This window comes from Sander lucioperca, chromosome 2 (assembly GCF_008315115.2).
Source record: "Sander lucioperca isolate FBNREF2018 chromosome 2, SLUC_FBN_1.2, whole genome shotgun sequence".
Lineage (NCBI taxonomy): Eukaryota > Metazoa > Chordata > Actinopteri > Perciformes > Percidae > Sander > Sander lucioperca.
The window spans coordinates 8,750,095-8,776,053 of NC_050174.1; the positions used below are offsets into that span (position 1 = coordinate 8,750,095).

The 25,959-nt window shown below is 39.7% G+C and overlaps 2 protein-coding genes across 4 annotated transcripts; both read right to left on the reverse strand.

Moving 5' to 3' along the window:
* Window positions 1-1,968: 1,968 nt before the first annotated feature.
* Window positions 1,969-9,825, reverse strand: creb3l3l (cAMP responsive element binding protein 3-like 3 like). Its single transcript, XM_031305524.2, has 10 exons — window positions 9,673-9,825; window positions 7,903-8,043; window positions 7,346-7,739; window positions 7,005-7,117; window positions 6,715-6,807; window positions 6,212-6,318; window positions 4,257-4,325; window positions 4,059-4,143; window positions 3,845-3,938; window positions 1,969-3,658 (listed from the first exon to the last, which is right to left on the reverse strand). The coding sequence occupies exons 2-10, from the start codon at window positions 8,041-8,043 to the stop codon at window positions 3,255-3,257; spliced, it is 1,500 nt and encodes a 499-aa protein (XP_031161384.1). The 5' UTR covers window positions 9,673-9,825; the 3' UTR covers window positions 1,969-3,254.
* Window positions 9,826-10,374: 549 nt separating this feature from the next.
* nim1k (NIM1 serine/threonine protein kinase) lies at window positions 10,375-25,328 on the reverse strand. 3 transcript variants are annotated; one of them, XM_035991822.1, is made up of 7 exons: window positions 25,031-25,328; window positions 18,046-18,528; window positions 17,190-17,554; window positions 16,873-16,985; window positions 15,341-15,462; window positions 15,043-15,189; window positions 10,375-11,974 (listed from the first exon to the last, which is right to left on the reverse strand). In XM_035991822.1, the coding sequence occupies exons 3-7, from the start codon at window positions 17,498-17,500 to the stop codon at window positions 11,216-11,218; spliced, it is 1,452 nt and encodes a 483-aa protein (XP_035847715.1). In that variant the 5' UTR covers window positions 17,501-17,554; window positions 18,046-18,528; window positions 25,031-25,328; the 3' UTR covers window positions 10,375-11,215. The 3 variants fall into 3 exon arrangements, with proteins under 3 accessions (XP_035847715.1, XP_035847711.1, XP_031161249.2); XM_035991818.1 differs by having other exon boundaries at window positions 17,190-17,501; window positions 18,046-18,611; XM_031305389.2 differs by having other exon boundaries at window positions 18,046-18,611.
* Window positions 25,329-25,959: the final 631 nt, after the last annotated feature.

The following is a 25,959-nucleotide window of genomic DNA, read 5'->3' on the forward strand; positions in this document are numbered from 1 at the left end:
CCATTGAAAATTAAGCTTTAATTGCCAGTCTGTCTTGACGCGTGTCGTTTCTCGGAGAGAAAAGGCGACTTTGTGTTACAACAATACTCACGTCCTCCACCTGCTCCCGGCCCTTTGAGGCTGATGGATGTGTGTGTGTGTGTGTGTGTGTGTGTGTGTGTGTGTGTGTGTGTGTGTGTGTGTGTGTGTGTGTGTGTGTGTGTGTGTGTGTGTGTGTGTGTGTGTGAGAGGGAGAGGGAGTTGATCCAGAGCTTGCGTGCGCCCCACACTCTTTATTACCCCACTCCATTCAGTGCCCTGCGGCAGATGCCCGACAGATGCGCGTGGGCCACTCCCGAAAAGCGCCACGTGCCGCGGCCAGTCGTGACCAGTTTATCTTATCAGTGCCTGTCTGCATGTGTTTACAGTCAACATCGTATCTTTGGAGACAGATGCCGAAGGCTGTGCATGTTTACACACCGGTTGGCTGTTCTTGCATTAACTTGAAAATGATGTTTACTATAGCCTAGTATAAGCACTAATTGAGACTAATGAGTAATTCAGAGACATTAATACTACAAAACAGGGTTATAAGTAGGCCTACTACAAAGTAGCCTACACCTCAGAGATTTGTGAGCATCTCTGGCGGACATTGAGACTAACACTGCCCACGGCATCTTTCGACCATGAGCCAACCAAGCGCCACCGTAGGTGGTGTGACCATACGGGAGGATAGTTTCAGGAATATTTCACTCTGTTGAAGGTTGCTTTCTTTGCAAGTTTCTTGTGAAATGAAAAGTCAAATAATAAACAATTCTGACATGTCTTTGACTGATAGATGAAGATACCTTTAACCTAGTCTCGCTTTGCCAGACCCTCTTCCAAAGCGCCGAATCGACACCAATCGATGAGGCTGCTGAACAACTCGCCCTGCATAGAGCAAAGCGCTCAGTGTCAGACATCTGGACTGACACCGCCACCTGCTGGTCATTCAGACAGTGACCTTTCCCCTCACTACACAACTAGTCTCAACCACACGTCTCACCATGTTGAAGAAGCTCATGGTGACTCATGATGCCAACCTCACACTTGTGAGTCACAAACCAGTCCCCTATATGCTGTTATTCCCCGACAGCTGAGGTTTCTAAAGTCAGACAAATATTGTTTGCCAGCCATGGAGCATGTGAACAGGGGTATGTACAAAAATAGAAATAAGTGTGAGTGAAAAAAGCTACAAATCTTTGAATGAACAGTTTGAATTTACAGTCTACATTAATTTAAAATGCCTGCCTTCAAAATGCCCCTTTATTATCCATACAGGTACATTTACATGTTATGTACATTTAAAAAACAAAACAAATCCAATACAGTGTGAAATTGTAGTACATATAAAAAAAAAAGAAAATCCAATGCATAAACGATTTTTCATAAATCTTGTTGGAATTTTGTGGCTTTTACAGTTTTGAATGCAGTAAGCAGTTTGGCTAAGAGCATGGGGGAAATCCCAGGCTGGCTGTGAAAATCCAAATGGAGGAGCAACAGTCTCCTCACATGACCTTGAGCAAGGCAACTAACTCCCAAAAACTATAATGTTCAAAAGCTGTGGCAAACAGTTCCAGACTGTGGTTGTACCGGTAGCACCGGAGCAGTAATTTGTCTGTGAAAATGTCACTAAAATTGCACCGTAGGTCTGTTAAAGAAGATAAAGAAAGATTATGGAAACTGAGATGAACATTTTAAACAAACTTACATAGGTGTGTAGAGATAACTTCTTAGGTAAATCCTAAAAACAGTTCAAATGTTATCAACACTACAGCGCTGTGGAGGAAGGTCTGGCAAAGCGAGACTAAGCCGACTGTTTCTCCTTTGTAATATTTGATTTCATGTAGGTCTTGTATGGTCGACAGCTTCCTCAAGTTGTACAATTCATCGCCAGACAGATATTCTTCTATGTCTTCGATCAAGAAAAATTCATTCAAAATTCAGTCATTTTGATATATAAAAAAGTTTATTATCATAGATGTCCAGACATGTTTTACATAAAGAGTTGAAATGTACAGAAGAGCTACAATCATTTAAGTGTATTTACATTTAATTCTTGGACTGTGTCAAACATCAGTGCATTTGTTCAACATGATCAACATTTAAAATCTCATTGACTGTCAATTATAACAAAAAGCAGTTCCAATACCATTTAGATTCCATGTATTACTTAGAGTAACATAAAAATACCCCTCCAAAATGACAAAAATGCCTCACTGACAAAACAGGTCATTACATTTCTGAGTATATATACTGCACCAAAGGTTTACTGAGCAAACATTTTAAATCCCTTATTCTGTGCACACAGGTGCTAAGGTATTTCAGACATGTTTAGAAAGGTACTAACAGTCCCATGAAGCTGAAAAAGAGGAGAGTGTAGGGGTGGACTGGGGCTGGCTAACAATGACAACTTCAAGGGTTCAGTGCTCTATATTTTGCAGACATTATTTCTTGCTTTACTGTACAACATAAAAACAAAGCATTCCAAAATTAAAAGGAGCATGGATACCCTTGTTACAAGGGAAATTCTAACAAACTTTACAAGTCTTCTAAATGGCCAAATGTCCTGCAATGGCTTAAGCATTACGGTGGTCCAACAACCACTTTGATCAAGCTTTATGATAATCAAGCAGACTATATTCTACTATGCAATGGATGTTTCCGGCTAGTTTGCAGCGCAAACTGTTGGACTACTTATTTTCACAATAATTTACTATGGGACAGTCATTCATGAGCACCATAGGTTAACATTTAGATCTGCTAGAGGTGATCAGACGGACTAGCGTCAAGCAAAGCTCCCCCTAGAATTTGGTGATAAATAATATTGTCATCAATTAATACTTTTCTTAAAGTAATCTTCTGCCAGTTCTTTATAAGGATTCCTGTAGTGGTGCCAACAAGTTTTGGTCATCAGCACCGTTTTGTGCAATACAATTAGAGCCCTCAGTGCTACTTAAGTTGCACATGGCCTGCAATGTTCTATTCTTGAGGTGGTTTACTCGGCTGAAATATGGAAATCTCTCTCCAGTTCTTTTTGCCCACTGGAACAAGGAAATCAGAAAAAAAGTGCAAATAAAGTAACAGTAGTACATCAGCTGTAGGAGGGGAAAAATATGTCTTGATCATTACTGGTATGTTCCCTTCATCCTTTTGTAAGTTTAAGCCTCCCTCTGGTACCAAAAACATTAGGAATATGGCTCCCTCTGCTGGTTATATTGATCAACACCTCCCTACTACATCTCATCTGAGCGGTGCTGCTGCAGTATGACAGACGGGGGGTTCCGGTCTATCCAGTTATCGTTGGACCCTGTGACCTCGTACGCCACAGCGGACGCCACTGCGACATCAATGGATCCTTCCTGTAAGGCCCCTACTCCGCCAGTCGGCCCGGCCTTCATCTCTGCAGCCTGAGCGGGGCTGGGGAAATCTGCCGAGGAGTTGCTGTTGACTCCTGTTTCAGAGTCAGGCTGCTCCACCCTCTGGTAGTCGGGGGTGTGATTCTTCTGACCGCCTGCAAAGATGGCTTTAACGTTTTCTACATCTGCTTGGGGCAGTAAGAGGAGCTCCTCATCTTCAGCCTCAGGGTAGGATATGGCATCTGTGCTTTCTGGCAGTGAGCGCAAGGTCCGGGAGATGACTGCAAGAAAGATAGATAGATAGTTAGATAGTTAGATAGATATAGATAGATAGTTAGTTAGATAGATATAGATAGTTAGTTAGATAGTTAGATAGTTAGTTAGTTAGATAGTTAGTTAGTTAGTTATGGGTACCAAAAAGACATGGCAATAAAGCTTGGAAAATGATTAATTGTGAGGTAACTCACTGGAGGAGGGTGTGTAGAGTTCCTTCTGTTCTCTGTTTCCGCCAAATGGATTAACGGACGGGAAGATGATGAGACAGAAAGAGAGTAGGAAGACCTGGAGGGCAAAGCCAAGGAGAGAGTGAAAAAACAAAATAAAATACTGCAGCATGACAAAGAACTTGACACTTCATACAGGAACAATAATCAGGAGAGAAAAACAAGTCAACAAATTTACCATGACACAAGTGCTGGTTGTGCTGGCCTTCATTGTCGACATCTTCACCATAGCCTGTAGCTTCCTCAGTTGCTCTATCAAGGAGCTGTTAGAACCAAGACGACACATTTACTTTAACAGCCATCAACAGATTCAAAAATACTTTCTAGACACGTGTTATTACGTGTTCATACAAAAGCAATATTTCAGAGTTCTTACATGTTCTGTTTCTGAAGCATTTGGACTTTCTTCTGTAGTTCCAGGTTGTGTGCAGTACAGATGGCAACCCTGTGATAGACATTTAGTAATTAGTATATTTATCCAAATGTACATAGAGTATTGGACCAACCATAAAAGGAAAGACGTATAATAAATCACTGCTAGCATAACTAGCCACAGGGAACTAGGCAGACAGAATTGTTGCTCAGTTCTTCTTTAAGTTCTCCCTGCAGCGTGTGTTCTTGAGCTTGACAGAATAGCTACAACTCCTCACACTGTATATTAATAACCGTGTTTTAAGACAAAAATATCTCTTGACTGTAGGGCCGCAAAAATTTGTCGATTCATCAATTTGCTGATTGACAAAAAAAAAGAATTGCCAACTATTTTGATAATCAAATTATCGTTTCAGTCATCTTCTAAGGTAGAAATGCAGAACACGACCTAGTTCCAAGTTCTTATCCTAAGAACACATGTAAACATGTCTAGAGGTCGACCGATTCATCGGTTTTGCCGATTAATCGGCACCGATAGTTGATTGGTGGAACTATCGTTATCGGCAAAAATCCATACCGATGGTTGCATCCGTTGCTGGAGCGACTGAGAAGCGCGCGCTGTCATTCATTACACAGAGCTGAGAAGGGTCTGCTGGCATCATGCATTACAGAGGCGAAATAAAAACTATCACTGATGCCTCGTGTTGTTTATTTTCGACACGTGTTACTGCGCGCTGCACGGAGAGCACATGCTGTGCGGAGAAGGCTGACATCAGATGCGCGTTTAAAGCATCGACAGCAAAAAGGTATGTATACAGTACATTTTGTCATATCATTATAAAGTTATTAATTTGTTGAATAGATGCTGCATTAGTAGAGAAAGAACAGCACAACAGTATGATTGTTTGCTTTCGAGGCTGAGATGACGCTAAACATTAGTAGTATGCTAACTTACCTCAAGCGGTTAAAACACTGACAAAAATAAACGCAAGTCCCACCCAAATGTCAGAATCAGAACCCTAAAGGATCGTCCACGATCCCAAACGGCACCTCTGATTCATATTTAGATCATTTAATAACAGTTAAACGTAGAGACTACTGATTGCTGCAGCTAAAAGCTAACGAGTTAGCCGTCACGGGCGTGTCTTTGGTGTCTTTCTAGCCTTTACAGGTGATTTTCTATCCAGCCTGGAAGTTGTGCCTTTTTTCGGGGTTGTTGAGCATTAAATCCAAACTGTTACATCCAAGATTTATCCACTTGATGTCCATAATTCATCATGTTTTCGGTAATTTCTGCCGCTAACTCCGTGCTACCCATAGACAGTAGGTGCTACCGACAAGGGAATCTCCCATGATGCCTTTGTTTATGTTTTCAACCAATGGGACGGCAGGTCCGTCACACATTACACCTTATATGGGCATCCAAGCGAGAACAAAAGAGTATAGTGGGAAAGATAGATCCCTCCAGGTCAGAGATCGTCTGTTACCGTTCTAAACCGTTCTATAGAGAAGAATGGCATCACTGTTTTGAGATTTGACATACATTTGGGCCTTTTTTGAAGAAATGTAAATAGTTTGTCCTTTATATGAATTATAATGCTCATTATGTTTATTTTTGCACTGGATGACTCCAAATATGTAGGAGAACTGTTTTAGACAACACACATGCTTGTGTAGCATTGCTGTGGGTGTAATATCAATAAATATGACATTATTATTTTGATTATTGGCAAAAGCGTCTGGACTTTTTTTGAAACAATGTATATATTTTGTCAACTGTATAAGTTATAAATACTATCAGTCGATTAATCGGTTATCGGCAAATACGGCCCAACCTAGCTATCGGTATCGGTAAAATCCACTATCGGTCGACCTCTAAACATGTCTGTATCTATGTTTAATAATTGAATAGAGAGAATTCATTTCTCACTTGTAGTCATTTTAACCTCTTCATCTCACCTGTTTTCCAGTCCATCAACATAGACCTTCTTCTTCTTGCGGCTCTCCTGAGCAGACTGCTTGTTGCGGATCTTCCTCCTGACCTTCTTCAAGGTCCTCTCCTCTGCCTGTTACACAGAGAGGAGGCTTTCACCACAATGTTGAAACGCACACACACACACACACACACACACACACACACACACACACACACAGTGTTTCCTCTATGTTGATTTTGTAGTAGCGGCCCACCATGGCAAAATTTCTGCTACCACGGTATCAGAAATAGGGCTGTACAAAAAATGTTCGGCCAGACCTTCCCCCACTGCTAAAAAAAAAATCCTAAAGAAAACACTGTGTATATATATATATATATATATATATATATATACACACATATACACATATATACACACACTTGCTAAAAACACTTACAACATTTGCAGATGTTCTTATCCAGGGCAGTTTACAATGCTGCCTATTAACACAAGTAAATTAAAAAAACGTGTCGGCATGTACATTACCTTTGTAAGAGGCATGTGTGTGGGAATAGTTGCTCCCTCTTTCCCCAAAAGCCGCTTCTCCTCCTCAGTGAGCACAATCTCTTTAAACTGGAACTAAATGGAGAAAAGACCAACATTTTTTTTATCACCTATACAAGATGGTACCACAGTTGCAGCATGTAACATGCAAAGAATCAGCTTGCCAATCATGTCACAAACAAATGAGGCATACCAAACTGAAACTTTCAGGTTTCTTCCAACAAACTTTTCGGTTTGACCAAAATAAATTAGGAAAAGTGGGAAAAACTGACCTGGTTGGCTTGAGTTGAATCTTGTGTCGAGTCCTCTATGGCCAAAGTGCAGGGCAGCTCGTCTGTGATGTCCTCCTCTATGTCCTCCTCTATGTCCTCACTCACCAAGTCGTCTGACACGAGAGAAGTTTTATTTAAAATAAACTTAATCTGCCATACTGATCTCCCAGGCAAGTTAAGTGCCCCCATGTGTTGCAGCATCCCTCAGAATGTGCACTGACAATGTGTTTTGTAGGCATTTATCAAGGGGTTAAGTGGATAAGTTACAAAATATGAATATATCTAAGCCTGTAGAACTTATAAATGACATCAGAATCAGAGAGTTCTTGGACTACACGTACCCAGATCAATGAAGACATCTGTATCTGGCTTCTCTGCCCTCACACTCTGCAGGACATCCATGTTCCCGCCTCCGCTCTGCAGCAGAGAGTAGCTGTGATCCGCCTGGACTGTTAGGACCTCCAGGCTCTTTGTCTGCAGCTCTCCAGGGGCCAGGACAGGATCAGAGTGCATCGGGCTGGGCTGGGTGTAGCTGGGACTAGGAACAACATCACTATCGCTGCCCTGAGGACTCGGGCATCCCAGAAGGTTGTTGCTTCCAGCCCCAGTGCTGCTGTCGTCGGAAATGCCGCTGTCACTGCCCAAGGGAGAATGAGAGGGACAGATAGCCCCCATGTTGTACTCTCCCTCTAACAAGCTGGACAGAAAGTCTTCAGTGTCCATTCCTGTCAGCATCTGGGAGAAGAAAAACTGTGTTAGCTTTAACACCAAGACTACTGCACATAGAAATACACAGTAGTAGCATTTTTGAGTCATCCAAAATGAAAGAGAAACAAATGGGTAAATATGATATACTTCATCCTATGTTTATATTTCTTTTCTGTGAATGAAGTCTTACATCTTGCTCAAAAAGCCAGGATTCAATGAGCTCATTTCCATCAGGAAAGAGCGGCTCAGTAGATCCATCCTCTCCATTTTGGAACAGCAGCCCTAACAGGTCTGTTCCATCCATGTCTGGAAGGTCCTCAGTGGCTGACATCTGTAGCAACACAGCAGCATATAGACCAAAGCATTTTGTTAACGACATCTATTTTAGTATGACAATACAAGTATAATGTCAGACTAGACATTGTCTGGGATGTAGGGTTTCGCAAATGTGTGACATAGGCCTAGCTTAAAAGTAATTTATTATACTCATAGGTTGCATAACATTAAGTAGTGCTGAAACTATTTGTCGATTTATCAATTTTAAAAATCAGTTTTTCTTTTAAGACATTTATCTAGCACAAATACCTGTTAGAAGATGCTAATATCTTTGGATTTTTGAACTTTTGATCAGACAAAACAAGCAATTTAAAGATGTCCTTTTTGGCTCTGGCAAGTTGTGATGAAAATAAGAAAATATGACCGGTAGATAATGAAAATTATTGTTAGTTGCAGCATTACAGTTAAGTGATTTTTCTGAATTCATTTGACAGTTCTAGCTGACTGAAATGAACGCTGACTGTCTCTAAATTCTTTAGTATCATGATTGCTTATCAGAGATCCTTCCACACACCTTAGCTGTGCCTAAATGCTGATAGGTCACTTCATTTAACCCTTCATATTCACAATCTGAATAGGCAGTTCTGAAGGGTTTATTTTTGCGGTCTAATGTTGATTGTCAAAATATGAATTGACAAAATAATATTACAACTGATGACTTTATAAATATTATTTTTTAGAATATCTTAGGCCCTGACGGTTCCCCACTGATAACAAGTCATGCCCCAAAAAATATATATATAGCTATAGAATTGTTGATAGTATAACAGTGATAGCCTACTTGTGTCACAGGACAAAAGAAAGCTATAGTAAATGGAGTGATGGTCCACTAAGCTTCCACCCTACATTAAGTGTCTGATTGCTTGGGTTGTGTTTTGTAGCTTGCCCCACACGCTGATTTACATGCGGATGCTGTAACGTCAGGTGCATGTGGATACTGTTTTGATTGTGAGGAGTTTAAATTAACTCCGCAGTCACAATAGTTAGGGTGATATGATATCTAAAGTATGATAGATTATGCTTCCACGTCAATGGGTCAATAACACGTATACTAAAGTGCCATATTAACAGCTTCATATTGCATCATTGCCACGCTGCCATCATGACCTCATCTTATATTGAGCCCCGCCCCCACATGCCTTTGTCACGAGATACAATATAAAGTGTCAAAACAAATAGGATGTACAGCCTTTAGTTACTTCCAGAGCCATATCTCAATCACTCTGGTTACTTCCAGGAAATGACTATGCTGCATTGCCTGCCGAGGTAAACAAAAAAGAAAAGAAAAGAAAAAGAAAAGACATGATTGCAGTTTGGATGCAGGGTGTCTTTGTCTTGCAAAACAGAAGCATTGTCTTGCCATAAGTCACAAACGAAATGACTCACCTAACGTACGGTAGCAGTGGACATATACGAGCGATATGATTCATGAGCTTTTGATTGTAACGAGCAGAAAAACAAACTGCGTTGTAAGGAAATGTCTGCTAACATCGGAAGTGCCAGCTAACGTTAGTGTTAGCTTAATAATCCTGTAATAATCTTTACCTAGAGGGCGTTGTACCTCGTTACATTAAACACGCTGAAAAACATTAAACACGGTTAATGTCGACTTTCATTTTCTTACCGTTTGATGACAGGAGACAAAATACCATTCGAGTGAGTGCGTTCAGATGTCTTTTGGTGTCTTCGGCGTTTCTTCGCTGGTCTACAGTCACAGCGCTATCTCCTGAAACTACCTTCCAACAAGGCAAAAATTGCGTCATCACGTAAAGGCGGATATGAGTACGTGGACTTCTTGGGTGATTCTGGGAAGTGTAGTACCTACCATGTACTGTACTCATGAATGATTGCCCTGCTTTCTGCATACACACAATTGGGTGTAGCAGGAAAATGCATTAAATACATGAAAATTATCCTTAATTACATTATCATTAGTATGTGTATCACATGTATGATGTAAAATAGCAAAAAAAATTATAAACAATGCTTTGGTTGTGAAGCCAGTGAATGCACCCTTAGAGTATTTAAAATGAAACCTAAAAAATATAATATATGAATATATATTTAATTAAAAATAAACAATACCCCACTAATGTGTCTTGGGTGCTGTTATGTAGCTTGCCTCACACTCTCATACAAGAGTCAGTATTGTATTATGTTGTGTTATTTTGCTGTAGAACACAACAAAAAAGCTAGATACTGTGCAAAGAACAATTGCTCAAAAATACCAGTGAATGCACCTTTAGTGTTGAAATGATAAAACATATACAAAAGCATAATAAGCTTTAAAAAATGTTTAATAAAAAAAAGAATGCATTTAAATTTTAAATTTATTTTAATCAACACATAAGCATGAATATGGCATCAGAGTATTAAAAAAAACGAATAACTGAATCTCGTACCGAAAGTGTCTGAGCTAAAACTGAAAAAAATGTATTTTGCCACATGAACAACTAATAACTTGATGGTTGGTAATGGTATGTTGGTATTTGTAGTTTAATTAAGATAATTCAGGTCAATCAGTCTAACAGCAGGAACATCTCATAGAGATATATCACATAAGATCATCATGTCATCACAAACATTAAGGATTATAAACCAGTCTGGCTGATTTCATAACATGATAGAAAACTAAGGCATCGAAGAAAAGTGTAATTAAACATTAAAGACACAATGTTTCACCAATTTATCACCTCAGCTTAATGTTTGGGTTTCTAACTCTTTTATTTAAGATTTATGCTACATTGATTTCTCATAGGGTTTATTGGTGTTCCAGTACAATTGAGCATAGAATAGGCTATAAATATCTGGCCTACGTGACCAAAATAAAAAGTTGTGTATGCCATCTAATCATCATTATGTTTACTTAAATAAATTGTATTTCATAACATTTTCAAATCTCATGAGTATTACAGGTCCCTGGCCCTGTCAAAAAAGGAAGAAAACAATGATTTGCTGCCAGCAATCTTCTCACAGAGAATAATATTAGTTACTAGAAGAAATATACTAAAGTAAGAAATCCCAGATTTTAGGAGCTGAGTGGGGTTATATACCATGATTTCAATTTAAACTGCTGGCCTGAAAAGCATTTACTTGTAATGAAATCCATGCAATCTCATCCCAGACTATAAAGTCAATTAATTTCCAGAGCGTAGCAGAGCATTATGTCACAGAATCACACAGAGTTTAGATGTGTGCCTTAAACTACGGTACACTTTTAGCCGTTCCTTTTTACTCTTTGTAGTTGGTCTGACCACCTTTTTGACCGTCGGCATGCTCTCAACAGCCCGTTGCTTGTGAGCACGATGTAACAGGATCCTATAGACCCCCGTGATGGAGCTCCTGCAGTCTTTCCCCTGGTTGTTGAGGATGTGTTCTAAAGTGATTCCTAGTGTCTCCAGTGCCGCGTTTACCTCCATCTCTTCTTCCCCAAGTTCAGAAGGATCAGTCTCTGCTAGGTACGACGGGTCTAGTTTAAAGGGCTCCATGGCATGCGGGAAGTCCACAGGGAGCAGCCACTCACAGCCCATCATCTGCTCCACTGTACAACGCTCAGATGGTATGGGTTGCAGGATTCCCCTGATCAGCCTCTGGCATGCCTCTGGCACCCACGAGGGCAGGATGTAGGCCCCCTCCAGGATGCATCGCTTTAGTTTGGCCACAGTGTCTGCCCTGAATGGCATGGTGCATGTCACCATAAAAAACAGCATCACACCCAGGGCCCAGATGTCTACAAAGACACCGACATAGTGCTCATCTCGAAAGAGCTCAGGCGCTGCGTAAGGCGGAGAGCCACAGAATGTGTTGAGTGTCTCACTGCGGCGGCTCAGTGTGCTAAAGCCAAAGTCCCCCACCTTGACACAAGAGCTGCTGGTGTAGAAGACGTTTTCTGCCTTCAGGTCACGGTGGATGATGTTGTTTTCATGCTGTGGCAGAACAAGAAGAAACTGCATTATGTAAGTGCCATCTACTTTCACGTCAAGTGTGATGTGGAAATTTGAAGCCTCCAATGCACATACACTGAGAATTGACTTTTCAGTGAGGAAGCAGACATATTGTGTCCAGCAGTTCAACTTTTGAAAGGAACAATATTTGCATTTTCATAAGATTCTGGATTTTTCCATAAGAGAGAAGAAAGAGAGCATTCTTAAACCAGTAATCTTTTTTTTTTTGGTGGAAAAACATATCAGACCCAAATCATTAATACAAGGAGAGTATTTTTTGTGTTTTAAAACGTGTGGCTGGGATCTTGATTAAAAACACATCCGGACCAGACAGAAATCAATGAACATGTAGTTTCTTCAGTTGCAACTGAAATTCTGCTGATCCAGTAAAGCTGCATCGAGGACAAATGTATAAAGATAATTTTCCTAATCCACGAGAGCCCTTTTATACTATCATTATACTGTTCGTCATACAGAAATATTCTAGGGATCAAAAGAATATTTAGTTGAATCTACCATCACGCATCATGTGATGCATCAAGACCAGCCGTGGGTAAGCAGTCTGTACTAACAGAAATTGTCAAATGAGATTAATTAGGTTAGAAGATTAGATAAAATTTTAATGACCCCATGGTTAAAACCAGGTCATTGAAGCAGCAGAGAATAGGCTACTAAACATTTCATAACCAACATGTAGCAGACAGTATAGGTCATCTTAAAGGGTAACTACCGTTTTTTTTCAACCTGTTTTTCCTATGTTTTTATGTCTAAGTGACTGATGCGAACAACAATCTTTGAAATTGAGCGAGATCGCTGCAGTTGGTAGCGGCGAAACAAGCTACAATGTAAGTTATGGGGCAATTGTTCAGCTTGTATTTACCTTCACAAAAGTGCTCATTTTGTCACTGACAGGCTCAGATTAGTATTCTAAGTGTCTGACAACATTATGGTAAGGATTTCTAAGGAGGTCGACCTTAATAATAATCAGTAATTTTAGCATCGTAAAATACAATTCAATCAAAGTCGACAGAAACAAAGCAAAACTATGAAAAGCCGTTTTGGGTCGTCTTTCCACTTTTCCAACCATCAAACACATAGTTTACCGATTTACATGTGAAAATATGTTGGCTCTATACACGCTAAAGAGTATTGCTTTTTTAAATGGAGTCTGGTGGGTTTAGCGCTAGCGACTTCAGAGCTGTTTCTGGTTAAACAGAAAGGTCTCAAAGAGGTTTTAAAGGTCTATCTCTGAATGGATTCTTTCCATAATGTTGTCAGAAACTACGAATACTAATCTGAGCCTGTCAGTGGCAAAACGAGCACTTTTGTGAATACAATCTGGACAACTGCCCTATTAACTTACACTGTAGCTTGTTTCGCCGCTGACGACTGCAGCGATCTTGCTTAATACTGAACCAATGTCAAAGATTGTTGTTCCCGTCAGTCACTTAGACACAAAAACATAGAGAAATAGGGGGTTGAAAAAAATGGTAGTTACCCTTTAATGGTCAATTTTGTAGTTATTTGTCAATTAACAGTGCTGGAAAGATTGTGGCTGACCCTTCCCACCCCAGCCACAAACTCTTTGAGACACTCCCCTCTGGCAGGAGGCTGAGGTCCATGAGGACCAAAACCTCACATCACAAGGACAGTTTTTTCCCCTCCGCCACTAGCCTTATTAACAAGGCCCGGAAACCACCCTGACTCTCTCCACACCTCACCTCTGGCTCTACATGCCACTGTACTTAATCTGCTGTTCTGCTCTTTTTATGTTAATTCTTACTCTCTTATTTTTAATACATTCTGTGTGTGTGTGTATATATATATATATATATATATATATATATATATATATATATATTTAAACTTATATTGTTTGTTCTGTTTAACCTGTTTGTTTAACTTATTTTAGAGAATGTGTGACATGCACCTACAACACCAAAACAAATTCCTTGTATGTGTAAAAAACGTACTTGGCAATAAAGCTTTTCTTTTTTTTTTTTTTTACGATTTTTTTTTGGGGGCATTTTAGGCCTTTATTTGTATAGGACAGCTTAGATTTGAAAGGGGAGAGAGAGGGGAATGACATGCAGCAAAGGGCCGCAAGTCGGAGTCGAACCCGCAGCCGCTGCATCGAGGAGTAAACCTCTATACATGGGCGCCCACTCTACCAGGTGAGCTAACCAGGCGCCCAGGCAATAAAGCTTTTCTGATTCTGATTCTGATTCTAATCAAATTAGGGCTGAAACGATTACTCGAATAATTCGAATAATTCGATTACAAAAAAGCTTCGAGGCAAATTCTCTGCCTTGAAGCTTTGTTTAATTCCAATCAGTTGCGTTATGCGGCCAGCTCCGCTCAGAGTCATTGTTTCACACTGACTGTTATTAACGACGCACACAACATTCAGTGGCGCGATGGCGGAGAGCACGGAGCTAGCGGCGGAAATGACCGAAAATGTGATAAATTATGGACATCAAGTGGATAAATCTAGGATGTAAGAGTTTGGATTTATTGCTCAACAACTCCGAAAAAAGGCACAACTTCCAGGCTGGATAGAAAAACTCCTGAGAAGGCTAAAATGACACCAAAGACACCCCCTGTGATGGCTAACTCCTTAGCTTTTAGCAGGAAAAATCGGTAAGAAGCTACGTTTTATAACAGTTGTGTAACTGTTATAACTCATCTTATGCTTTGTGTGTGGGCTTAATTGAATCATGAGAGACTAAGCTTTCAATTGTTGTGTCGCATGGCGATATATTTTTAAGAATTAATGCTTTAAAGTTATAAAAACGTTCATGAGTGGAGGTTACAGCGATGCCACAGCCACAAAGTGTGCCGTCCATGGTACAGTGATCCTTGAGGCAAAATCATTTTTTATCCGATTACTCAATTAATCGATGAAATAATCGCTAGAATATTCGATTACAAAAATAATCGTTAGCTGCAGCCCTAAATCAAATCTTATATAGGTTACATTCAGATTAAGATCTAGTTTTCTATTATTTTACTTGAACATACCACTTCAATATAAACTTATATTTACTAACCATGTGTTTAACAGCAGAGAGGATCTGAGCGAAGACAATCTTGCTATCAGTGTCAGAAAGTTTCCCCTCTGTAGTAATCTTTGTGTAGAGCTCCCCTCCCCCTGCGTACTCCATCACCAGGTGTAATCGTGACAACGTCTCCACCACCTAAAGGAGAAAAAGAATGACCAGAATGTCCGAGTGCATTTAAAAACAAAAGTATATATGTCGGGCTGGATGAAGTGATCACGGAGAAAAGCCCCTTGGGACTAGATAAAGTTCATTTATAAATCAATATATGAGTGTGTATGAGTCAAACCTCATAGAGGCGTATAATGTTGGGATGGTGTAGTTTCTCCATGCTAGAGATCTCTCTGGACAGCAGCCTCTGGGTCTTCTGATCCAGCTTGGTTTTGTCTAGGATCTTTATAGCCACTTTGTCTGGTGAGTCCAAGGGAGAACATTAAGGTCAACGATCAGTGGAAAAACAAATCATTTCTACAAAAGAGTCAGCTGTACAGATTATATAAAAGCATGCCGAAAAATAGCATTTCAGCTGAAACTTGATAGGAAAAATATTTTTTTTTAAATTCGTTGACTTTTAAAAAAAAAAAAAAAAAAATCAGGATACAAGTGCTCCCATTGTGTCTATCATCATTAACATATTCCACTTTTCTGAGAAAGTATGCATTACATGTGTTACATAAATCTTAAGTAAATACAGGATAGAAAATGTGCGCCTGGTTCCACCCAGCAATCACAGAATTGCCCCTGAAGTGACCGAGCCTGATGCTCTCCTCTAGATAACTTGATGAAGGATTAGCTGCCCTCAGAAACCAATGTTCTTGATTATGTTCTCCCAGGGGATCAATTCTTACTTTAAGCCCTATCTTGAAAGTAAAATTTGCTTTCATAAAAAAAGGAATTATAGCTCTTTTTCTGTCATACTGGGGTGACTTGGAAATATTACGTTAAGTCAGGGTGATGATCAAATATGATAGGGACACAGAGTGCTGAGTTAGCTACATTGTCCTGGAATCAAATTTAATTTACCACATTTAAAAATGTGTTGAGAAGAAAACTTTCAAGACGTACAACAATTTTAGAGCCAATAAAGATCAAAATACTTTACGTATATCAAATTCAAACAACTGGTATCTTTACTGTATTCTGTTAAATGATTCATAAAGAGAAGTTAAATAGACCTCAGGTAACTGAATACAGAAAAGTTCTTAAGAGGCAAAATGGTGTTGAGATATCTAATTGTGCATCCATATGCATTATTCAGGCTGGTATTAGGCTCTCTTTCAGCTGTGACATACCTTTCAATAGGAGCATTCAAAATGCATCACAGCTCATATTGTTTTTAGCGGACTAAATGATACCACTTACACAGAGAGAGAGAGAGAGAGAGAGAGAGAGAGAGAGAGAGAGAGAGAGAGAGAGATATTCTCCTCCCTCTCTTCAGCCTTTGATGAGGCATGCAGCAATTTTAGTCGTCGCTAAGGAAACTGGAGATCTCTAATCAATCCATCTGTTCAAGGGCAGCAGACAGTCTGTCTCTTCGTGGCTGAATCAGCCCCCTGGCAAGGCACACATCACCTTTTTAGTGAATTGCTACGTAAGGACACACTTGTTAGTGTTGCAGCCCATTGATAGAAACAGCTCATCAGCCAAATTATCACTTAAATCTAATTAAAAGCCAGAGCGAATGTGAAGATGTCTATCTTTAAAGATAGATGTGCAATTTAAACTGTGTAGTATAATTGCCACTCTCTAATAGAGGTTTTCATGTACTTGAGTGCAGGTGCTTTAACAGTTGCGTTTCACTGATGTCTCATAATTTCTTACCTTTAGTGAGGGCATGAATTCCTAGCTTGACATGGGAGAAATTTCCGCAGCCAATCTCTCCTCGAATTTTGTAGAAGCCGATTCTTCTGCCCAATGTTAGCTCACGGACCACCCTGTGACCAGATTACATAACAGAAGATGTAACACTAAATATTCTCTATGATATACTACAGTGTAGCCTCCATAATAAAGAAGTTCATCATCTGGTGAGTCAAAACAGCTAATAGAAATACAACACATTGTGATTCTAAAATAACTTACAGCCACAAAGGACCTATGAAAGGAGGGGGTTACTGCTTCATCTCTTGACTACCTACCTTTCATCCTGGCACATATCCAGGTTCAGCCTTTCCAGTGGAGTGAGGCGGCGGATGGTGGCTCCCTCATCATCTGTGTTGATGTCTGAGCTGTCCTGGCGGCTCCAGCGCGTGTACCTTTGGCCACCAGGGACCACAGCTGTGCCTCTAACTGAACCTCCGACAGAGTCTCCATTAGAATCCCCGGTGTCTGCCCCAGAAACTGAGATGCTCCCACCAGTGCCGGCTACCCCTGGCCCCCTAGAGCCTGCTGTCCCAGCCCCAGCTTCAGCCCCTTCTGGGCTGCTCTCAAAGGGGCAGACAGCAGTCATCCTGCAACGCCCAGGGTTGTGTGGGCTTAGCTCATGGCTGGGGGTGGTGGAGGACTGGATGCCCAATTAAAAATAATATATATTATTTTTGTGGCTCATTGCACAATGATTGATGTTCCTACATTATGCAAGTGCCTTTTCAAATCTACCCCTTTAATATGGGTGGGATATAAAAATGAAAATGTGACTCTGTGGATGTATTGTTTACTGCAACTGCGAATCAATAAAAAATCTAAAAATAAATTTAAAAAAATCTACCCCTTTAAACTAAAACTACTAAAACTAAAACTTTAGGAACATATTTGGTGCTGCTTCTATTTATCTGCATTGCAAGGTATCATACATTTATTTTAAGACCACAGCAATATATGTTCTATTTTTCTTGTGTAATCATATCAGATTAACAATACATGTATATACAAAAGTTAAATAGCTAGCAGCAATACAAAAATAATAATTGTTATACTATCATAGATCCAATATCATAGATCCGATGTAAAAGTTGATTTAGAGCAAATTCAAATGGGACAAAAACCTTGACCTACCTTCAGACGTGTGAGGCATTTAGAAGGTAAATTCTTTCAGTGTCCATGCTGAAATCGCATAGCTATTTAGACAACTGAGTCATTAACCAAATGTTTTGAATGTGTTTTCCTGCATTTCAACAAAATGGCACAGAACAGAAATAATTATTTCTATGGTACAGAACCTCCAGTCTGTGGACCCAAGCACATGCTGCATCCAGAATTTCCCAAATCTGCTGCAGCTGCAAATAATGAAATATCAGTTTATCATCTGAAGCTTGATGAAGTTGCAGTCTTGTTGCATTTCAAGAATGCCCAGTAGTTGAAACCTTAGTTTTCCTTATGTGAAGCTGTCAAAGAAAAGGTGATGAGGCTGGAGATCACATCAACCATGCATTCCCTCTCACTGTTGTCTCTTGCTGAATAGGTCTGCGGAGCTTTAATGGGCTCTTTTGAGTCTCCAGGGTATAAATAGGCCACAGGTTGAGGAGGAGGGAAGAGGAGCTGGATGGGGGGGGGGGTTGGAGGAAAGAAGTCGAACAGATGATAGTGTCAGGGTGCAGCCGTGGGGCGTTTAATGAGACAACCTGGAATGAAGCACAAGAGAGATACAAAAAAATGAATCTTATTTATTTTAACTTTGGTAACCCTCCATTTCCTTTTTAATGTCTAGTTACTGTGTTGTAATCCATTTTCTTTTTATAGTTTATTACCTACTAGTACCTTTATTATATAATATTTATCATTTGGCAATTTTGTAGATTTTTTTTATGGGTCAAGAATTTGTGCAAAACCATAGAATACATGTTTTTTAACTCTCCATGTGCACGAGTTTGTGTGCACATGTCAACACAAGTGTGCCTGTGCAGTATCTGCTTGAGTGTCTGTTAATGTGTATTGTAATTAGGGCTGGGTAAATCGCTAAAAAATGTTCAATACCGATACCGTGAATTCAATACTGGTTCATGAACGACTTTTTTCGATTTTGCAGACATATATATTTTTTTTTAATACCAAGTGACAACTCAAAAAATCCAAAAGTAAATAAAAACTGATGATGTACTTTCAACCAGCCAAACAAGTCAATTGTTCAACCTGACACCTGAATAGAAAATACCACAGTGAATGGCATGTATACAAACAATATACTTCACCTGAACTACGATCTACAGCCTTCCCAGTATTCAATCTGCCGAGTGTTGCCACAGTAACAGTTTGAACTCATGTGGCAAATGAGCTGTCTAATGTTGCATTAAAGGATAATAATCTTCAATATTTTTTTTCTTTTTATCAATAAAACCCATTAAAAGCTCAAAACCAAAGAATTAATTGATCCAACAACAAGCCTTTGTTGCTGTAGCCTGATAAAGATTCCCCCCCCCATTGTTGTCTAAAAACTATTAAAAACCCCGTAGCACTGGCTGTAAATGTTTTCCATTATGATGAACATGGCTGCTGTAATTAATTTTGATTCCGTCCCACATGAACACTCCTGGTGCCGTATACTCGCTAGCACACCAAATATGTTATTATCCGTGGCTGAAAATAGTCTCCAATAAATGCACTAATTACTCCCCTTTAATTTTTGATAAACAATACAGTGCCCCAGCTGTATTCTATCCAATTAAACTATATCTCAACTAGGAATGAATGGGCTTGGTGGTGAGTGTGACTGTCAGGATAGGGAAGTTGGAAAAATTAGATACAGACTAACACGTTTTGATCACATTTGTTGATAAGGAAAATATAGAATCACTCTAACAGGGAGTCCAGTTTTAAATAAATTGAGTTGTTTTCAGAAGAAGACATTGTCATGACATAACATGGTATGTATAAGGCAGGAACAGAAATGGTTACTTAGTGTAACATGGTGCTTTGGAAGGTGTTCTCTCCGTTTTTATATTAAGATGAATGAATCTATATTAAAGCCTCACTAGGAAATCAAAGCAGTTCTCCTTTGTGAGGTGTTCAGTCTCCCAGCCTTCAAACACTTTCCTACCATCGCGCCATGAATATCTAAGCATTGATCTCGGGCAGCCTAAAAGGACTTAGTAAGAAAGGAGAGGCCTTCACTTTACAGCACAAAGCAGCAAGCCCTGAATACCAGCCTTTTATATATGTAAATAAAAAGACTAAAAGGACAACCATGCATGAAATAAACATCAATAATGAGAGCAGAGCAATAGGAGTTTTGGGATAAAATCACCATCAGGGAATTATATTTTTTCAATTGTAGATTAATATTTACTTATTAGTTTATTTACTGAATAAGTATTGATTAATATGTCTTGGAATGTAGCTAGTATCTCAAACTGTTTTACATCTTTTTTTTTACTCCAAAATATCTACTAGTATCTATTCATCTTAATATATACTGTATATTCCTTAAATCTCTAACAGAGAGTGAGACACACTCTGCCATATAGAGTACAGCCATTTGAAATGACTAGATCTACTGACAATTCCTTTAAGTGGTGAATATCTACCCACAGAGGATCCATAGACGACTAATAGTAACCCAGATTGCTTTGTGCTTTGCTTTTACTGGATAACAGAACTATCTGGTTGCTTGGTGATGGACACTGACCGAGCGTGTTTATTTGTCTTTTATTCATGCTGAGAATTAGGCATTTAACTGGCACTGGGTGCCAAGAAAGAGAAGATGCAGTGCCATGTTAACAGTTATACAGTGCTGCATTTAGCCTCAGGCCTAGTTCACAAGTCACGGTTATTTAAAAAAAGTGTTTGTTTTACAAAAAAATACCGTCCACACATGCACTGTTTAGAAAAATCTCCGTCCACATGAAAACGCAAAAAAACACAATTGAAGCACTGTCAAGAGCACGCCGTGCCAACAGGTGGTGATATAACCTGAGCAAAGAAGAAAAAGAAGATGTTGGCCAATCAGAAGCCTGAAAAAAGCTGTTACCTGAAGACTACCCACCAACTAGAAGTCCAACGTTTTTGTCTAAGACCGACGCAGTGTTGGATTATGTAGCAGACTTAGCAGTGTCATTCTGACGCTTCTGTTACACAATACAATGGAATAGTAACTGTACATTATGTGTAAACATAATGTATGTAACGTATGTAAAAAGTCATGCTAGCAAGCCTGTTACCAGTATTATTATGGCCATGTCTGCCATTGCAAGAAATGTTGTCTCATATGTGACGCCTCACAAAAGGAGATAACAGGGCATACTCTGACGTTACAAGCCAAAAACTCTGTTTTCCCTGTCTACACGACAGTTTCTAAAAGTCTTCACCCTTCCGTTGCTGGGGAGAGGGACCTTGCTTATATTAGTCTGCTGCTACCGTGATCTGGCCATGGCTTAGCAACGGAAAATGGATAGATGTATCTAGTCTTCCCAGCTTTGCTGCTTCAAGTTTGAATTACAGACAGATGTACCATTCAAAAACTCACTCAATTGGGCGCCCGGATAGCTTAGTTGGCGCCCATATAAAGAGGTTTACTCCTCGACGCAGCGGGCCCGAGTTCGACTCCGACCTGCGGCCCTTTGCTGCATGTCTTTCCCCCTCTCTCTCCCCTTTCATGTCTTCAGCTGTCCTTTCAAATAAAGGCCTAAAAATGCCCAAAAAATAATCTTTAAAGAAACTCACTCAATTAATACAGTACACTACTTACTACAAACAGGTGTATGAGTCTGCAGTGCAAACAGCCAGCCCTTCATAAGCAAATACTATCAGCTTTGCAAAGTGCAGGTCCCTACTCACCAGACAGTCAATCATTTGTCTAAGGATCCCTAAAGAGAAGTAGGGTTTACCTAGTGTACTCTGCTGCTGACCACACTGTACCATCAGCAGCCTCTTTCCACAGTGACACTCCAACAACGGAAAACACAAGAGCCCATCCACAGCAGCTGTGCATCAAGAAGTAGACATCTCTTTCATGCCTGTCTGTGCCTATAGTTAGACAAGGTAAAAGAACAGAGGAGCTGTTTCTCACATCACAAGCTATGAAACATCCATCTGTACAGTTTGTCCTCTCTGCTTTGTCTCTAAAAAAACAAACTTACTTTGCCTTCCATTCACCTTAAGTCCATTCCCTCACTCCGCCTGTGCTTGTATCACATTCTCTCTTTTTTACTGCCGTTATGCATTCAGGCACAAAGATGCAGACACATTTAAACACCCTTTGCACAAGCATGTAAATTCATACACACAAGTGTGCTCACACAGACAGCGAGCCCTCTCCACACAAAGCTCCCAGGTGTTAATTGCAGTGTTGGGAGTAACGCGTTACAAAAGTAAACCAGAACCAGAGACGGTACGGACAGCATGTATGTCCCAACAGGTGACGGTACGTCAGCGGCTGACAGATATAAACATGTCGGGAATTAATGTTGAGGCTTGCTACACGTAAATATCATTGCATTTTATCAGCCGTGGAGAGTAACTCTGCCTGTAGTGGAATGGCTTCGAATGACGACCAAAAGCGCTTGTCTTTTACTGTGACCATTTACTGTTCAATATGTTGCAGTTTTACAAACAAGAAAGTGAACAACTTGAGCCCATGGATGTATTAAGAGAACGGACATGTTGCATCTCAGTAAGCTAGCAAGAGTAGGCTACACAACAGACAACTTCCGTGTAGCTTACTTCAAAATAAAAGCACTTCCTGTGACGGTTCGCAGTAAAACTAAATTACTGTTAAATAAGGTTGTGTAGGCTACCTTTTCACAAATCAGCTATAAATGAAGTACTGTAAATAATGTAAATAGTGAGTTTTAATCACACTATAATTGAACATTTCCTTTAGAGTGTTTTAAACTAAACAACATTAATTTCTTATTCAAGTGCTATAAACAAACATTTTACAACAATGCCGTACTTTTAATTGAGTATTTTCATTTTCTCCTACTTGCCTATTATACATTTTACTTATCTATTTTTTATAGCTTTAGTTACTTTGCATATTTATATTAATTATACAAAATATGAATAATCTATGATGTATTAAAGTGGATAAAGAGGAGACTTTATTGATCCGGTGGTGAAATTAACAAGCTAGCTGCCAAATCAAACTTCCCCTGTTATTTTGGTGAAAGTAACTCAAAAGTAACGCAAAAGTAGTGTAACGCATTACAATTCAGAGACAGTAATATTGTAATATAACTAATTACTCTCAAATGACAGTAACTAGTAATCTATAATGTATTACATTTTGGAAGTAACTTGCCCAACACTGGTTAATTGAGACGCACTGCTGAGAAGAATAAAAACCTCACCAGTGAAAGAGCTGCGACAATGAAGACCACAGGTCCTAGGAACAGGGAGGCAGGCCTCTCTGGAATCTATGGGGCAAATATTTCCACATTTCCAAAAAACAGATTGACCTCTAAATTCCTTCCCGCTGACACACCACACACACCTGTTCAAAGTGAAGTCCAAACCAAAGTGCCTCAGGCTTCGATGGATGCACTAAAACTACAGCACTTGGCTTATACCTGGCTTTGCAAATGGTCAACTGAACTGAATGAGTAGGACACTATGCAACTCGTTTCACTATTGTTTTTATTCAAATATTGTTTTACTTTTTATCTTTTTATGTAGCATGACTCACTACTGTAGTAGTGAAAAAATGTACAGTACAGTACACACTGTTATTCCCTGCGCCTGACAATGCAGAATCTGCACCATACTATACAGCTCCTAGTACATCTTGGAGAGAGAGCGAGAGAGCTAGAGATGTCTCTGAGGCCTTAAAGTTACCATGACACTGTATGCAGGGAGCACAACAACATACATTAATGGTGTAGACACTGTAAATTCTGGTGGTTCAAATCTAAATGTGTTTGACTATTTCTTCCTGCTTTAAAGAGCCTTCTGAGTTCCGTTTTTATTCACTGTCAGCACTTCAAAGAGGTTTGCATCAGAGAAAGAACACACAAAGCACAATGTTTCATGTGCTCTGACTGATTGACCATCAAACGAATAAAAATCAAAAAACATTTTCATTCAGGCGACAGGAAACCGACCCCCAAAAATATGGAAATATATTCTGTTTCTAATCCAGGTACACTAAGTGAAAAACATTACTTTTATAATACAATACGTTCAATATTACCTGCATAACTTAACTTAAAAAAATGCATTATGGAGCATTCTAAAAGCTCAGTTTGATAATACATGTTATGTGTAAATGTTATTGTGACATCCAAATCTAGCTGCTGAGTCATTCGAATGTCTCCTCTCTCTTTGCAATCAGCAAACACAGAAAGCATATCATGCAAATAAATCAGTCAATGTGTATAACTAAACAGTTGTAGATTCCTTCCATTATAGCCACAGACAAGTATTGGAATAATTTGACAAAGTATTTTTTTTATTCTGTAAATCTTTGCTTTGTTTGTGTTGAACAAACTACTGTACTCCTAAAAGACAAGCATGCTATCCCATCAGTCAAACTACCCTTAATGGGACACAAACTGAGTTATGACGGATAGCCTACTGCAATAAGACTATTATATAGAATAAAACCCCATTAGAGTGCAAAAGGTGCTAAAAGAGCTAAACTCAGTGAGTCATGGTGGTTCCCCAAAGTTGATTGCGCGTGTGCATAACTGCCAGGTGATGCACTGTGATCCTTTTCACAAGTGATGCATTGAATTTCACAACAACAATCATTGCAAAATGTGACTAAAATATAATTGAAAAATACATCACGAGATTATGAAAAATAAATAGTATCGGTTCAATATGAAGAGCTCTACCTTCAGAGATTATTTTTCACGATACTGCTCAGTCGCCATATTTTGAATGTGTCGGTGATGTGTTAGTTAAATAATTCTTTTGCGAAAACTTTTCAAACACAAACCTGCTTTCGAGTAAATAAACCTTGCAGTGCATTGATTAAGTGGTTTGTCTATCGGTGTTCAATGACAGTTAACACCTCGTCGCCGCGGGCTATGAGCCGGCGCATTTCTCTCAATGATCCTACGAGCACAAAAACACCAGAGATGTTACATTTGTAAATCAGTCTTACCATGTATATCGTCATGGGGCCCGTGGCGACAAGCTTTACAGAACTCACCGCAAAATCACCTTTCTCCGGTGCCCGGTGACACTGGTTCTGCAGCAGAGCTCTGCTACCCGGTTCAGTCTGTTGTGAAGGAAATCCGCTTGCCTGGCAGGTGAAACGACCAATCGGTGCGGGCTGGGGAGTCCTCGTGCATCTGTTATCCAATCAGAAGCAAGAATTACAACTCGAGCCGCAAGATCAGTTCAGTACCACAGGAGCTGTCCAGAGCAGGAGGCGGCCAGGCGGCGGGACTCACATAGGTAACCTAACCTGCATGGTCACCTGCCAGGCTATTAGCACAGCAGCGGTTCAGGTTCAAGGAGGGGTCAGGGGACCAGGAGAAGGCCTTAACAGAAAGAGGCGTCAATGTCTCAAGCTCACTATTCTCGTGTGTGTGTCCGTTTTTTATATATATACATATGGGTTGCCCTGCACCACAATCTCATCAAATTGACTAAAACGTCGAGTCGAGATCTACTTTCGACCCTTCCCCGGGTCTTCCTCTTCGGATGGAGCTATAATTTACAGCCTATAGCTTTTTTGTCAGACTAGTTTTTCAAGATCAAGAATAAAAGTTCACTTTGAACTGATTAAATTTGGATCATAATGTACATTTCTGAAATGCAGATTCTTGACAATCACAAGCATTTCAAAGTTGTGACTATATGCATATATGTTGTACACATTGCAGACAGGACTATCTAGCCAGCTGGCGGGCCTATTATGTAGAGAATTATAGTTTGACTGCTTTGGTGTGTAGGATACTTATTACTTAAATGTTTGGTTTATGAGCATTGGTCTGCATTACACCACTTCCTCAAAACTACATTGTTTTTTTATCCACTTGGGGGCAGTGGAAACAAGCTGCTGTAGACAAAACAACACAATCAGCC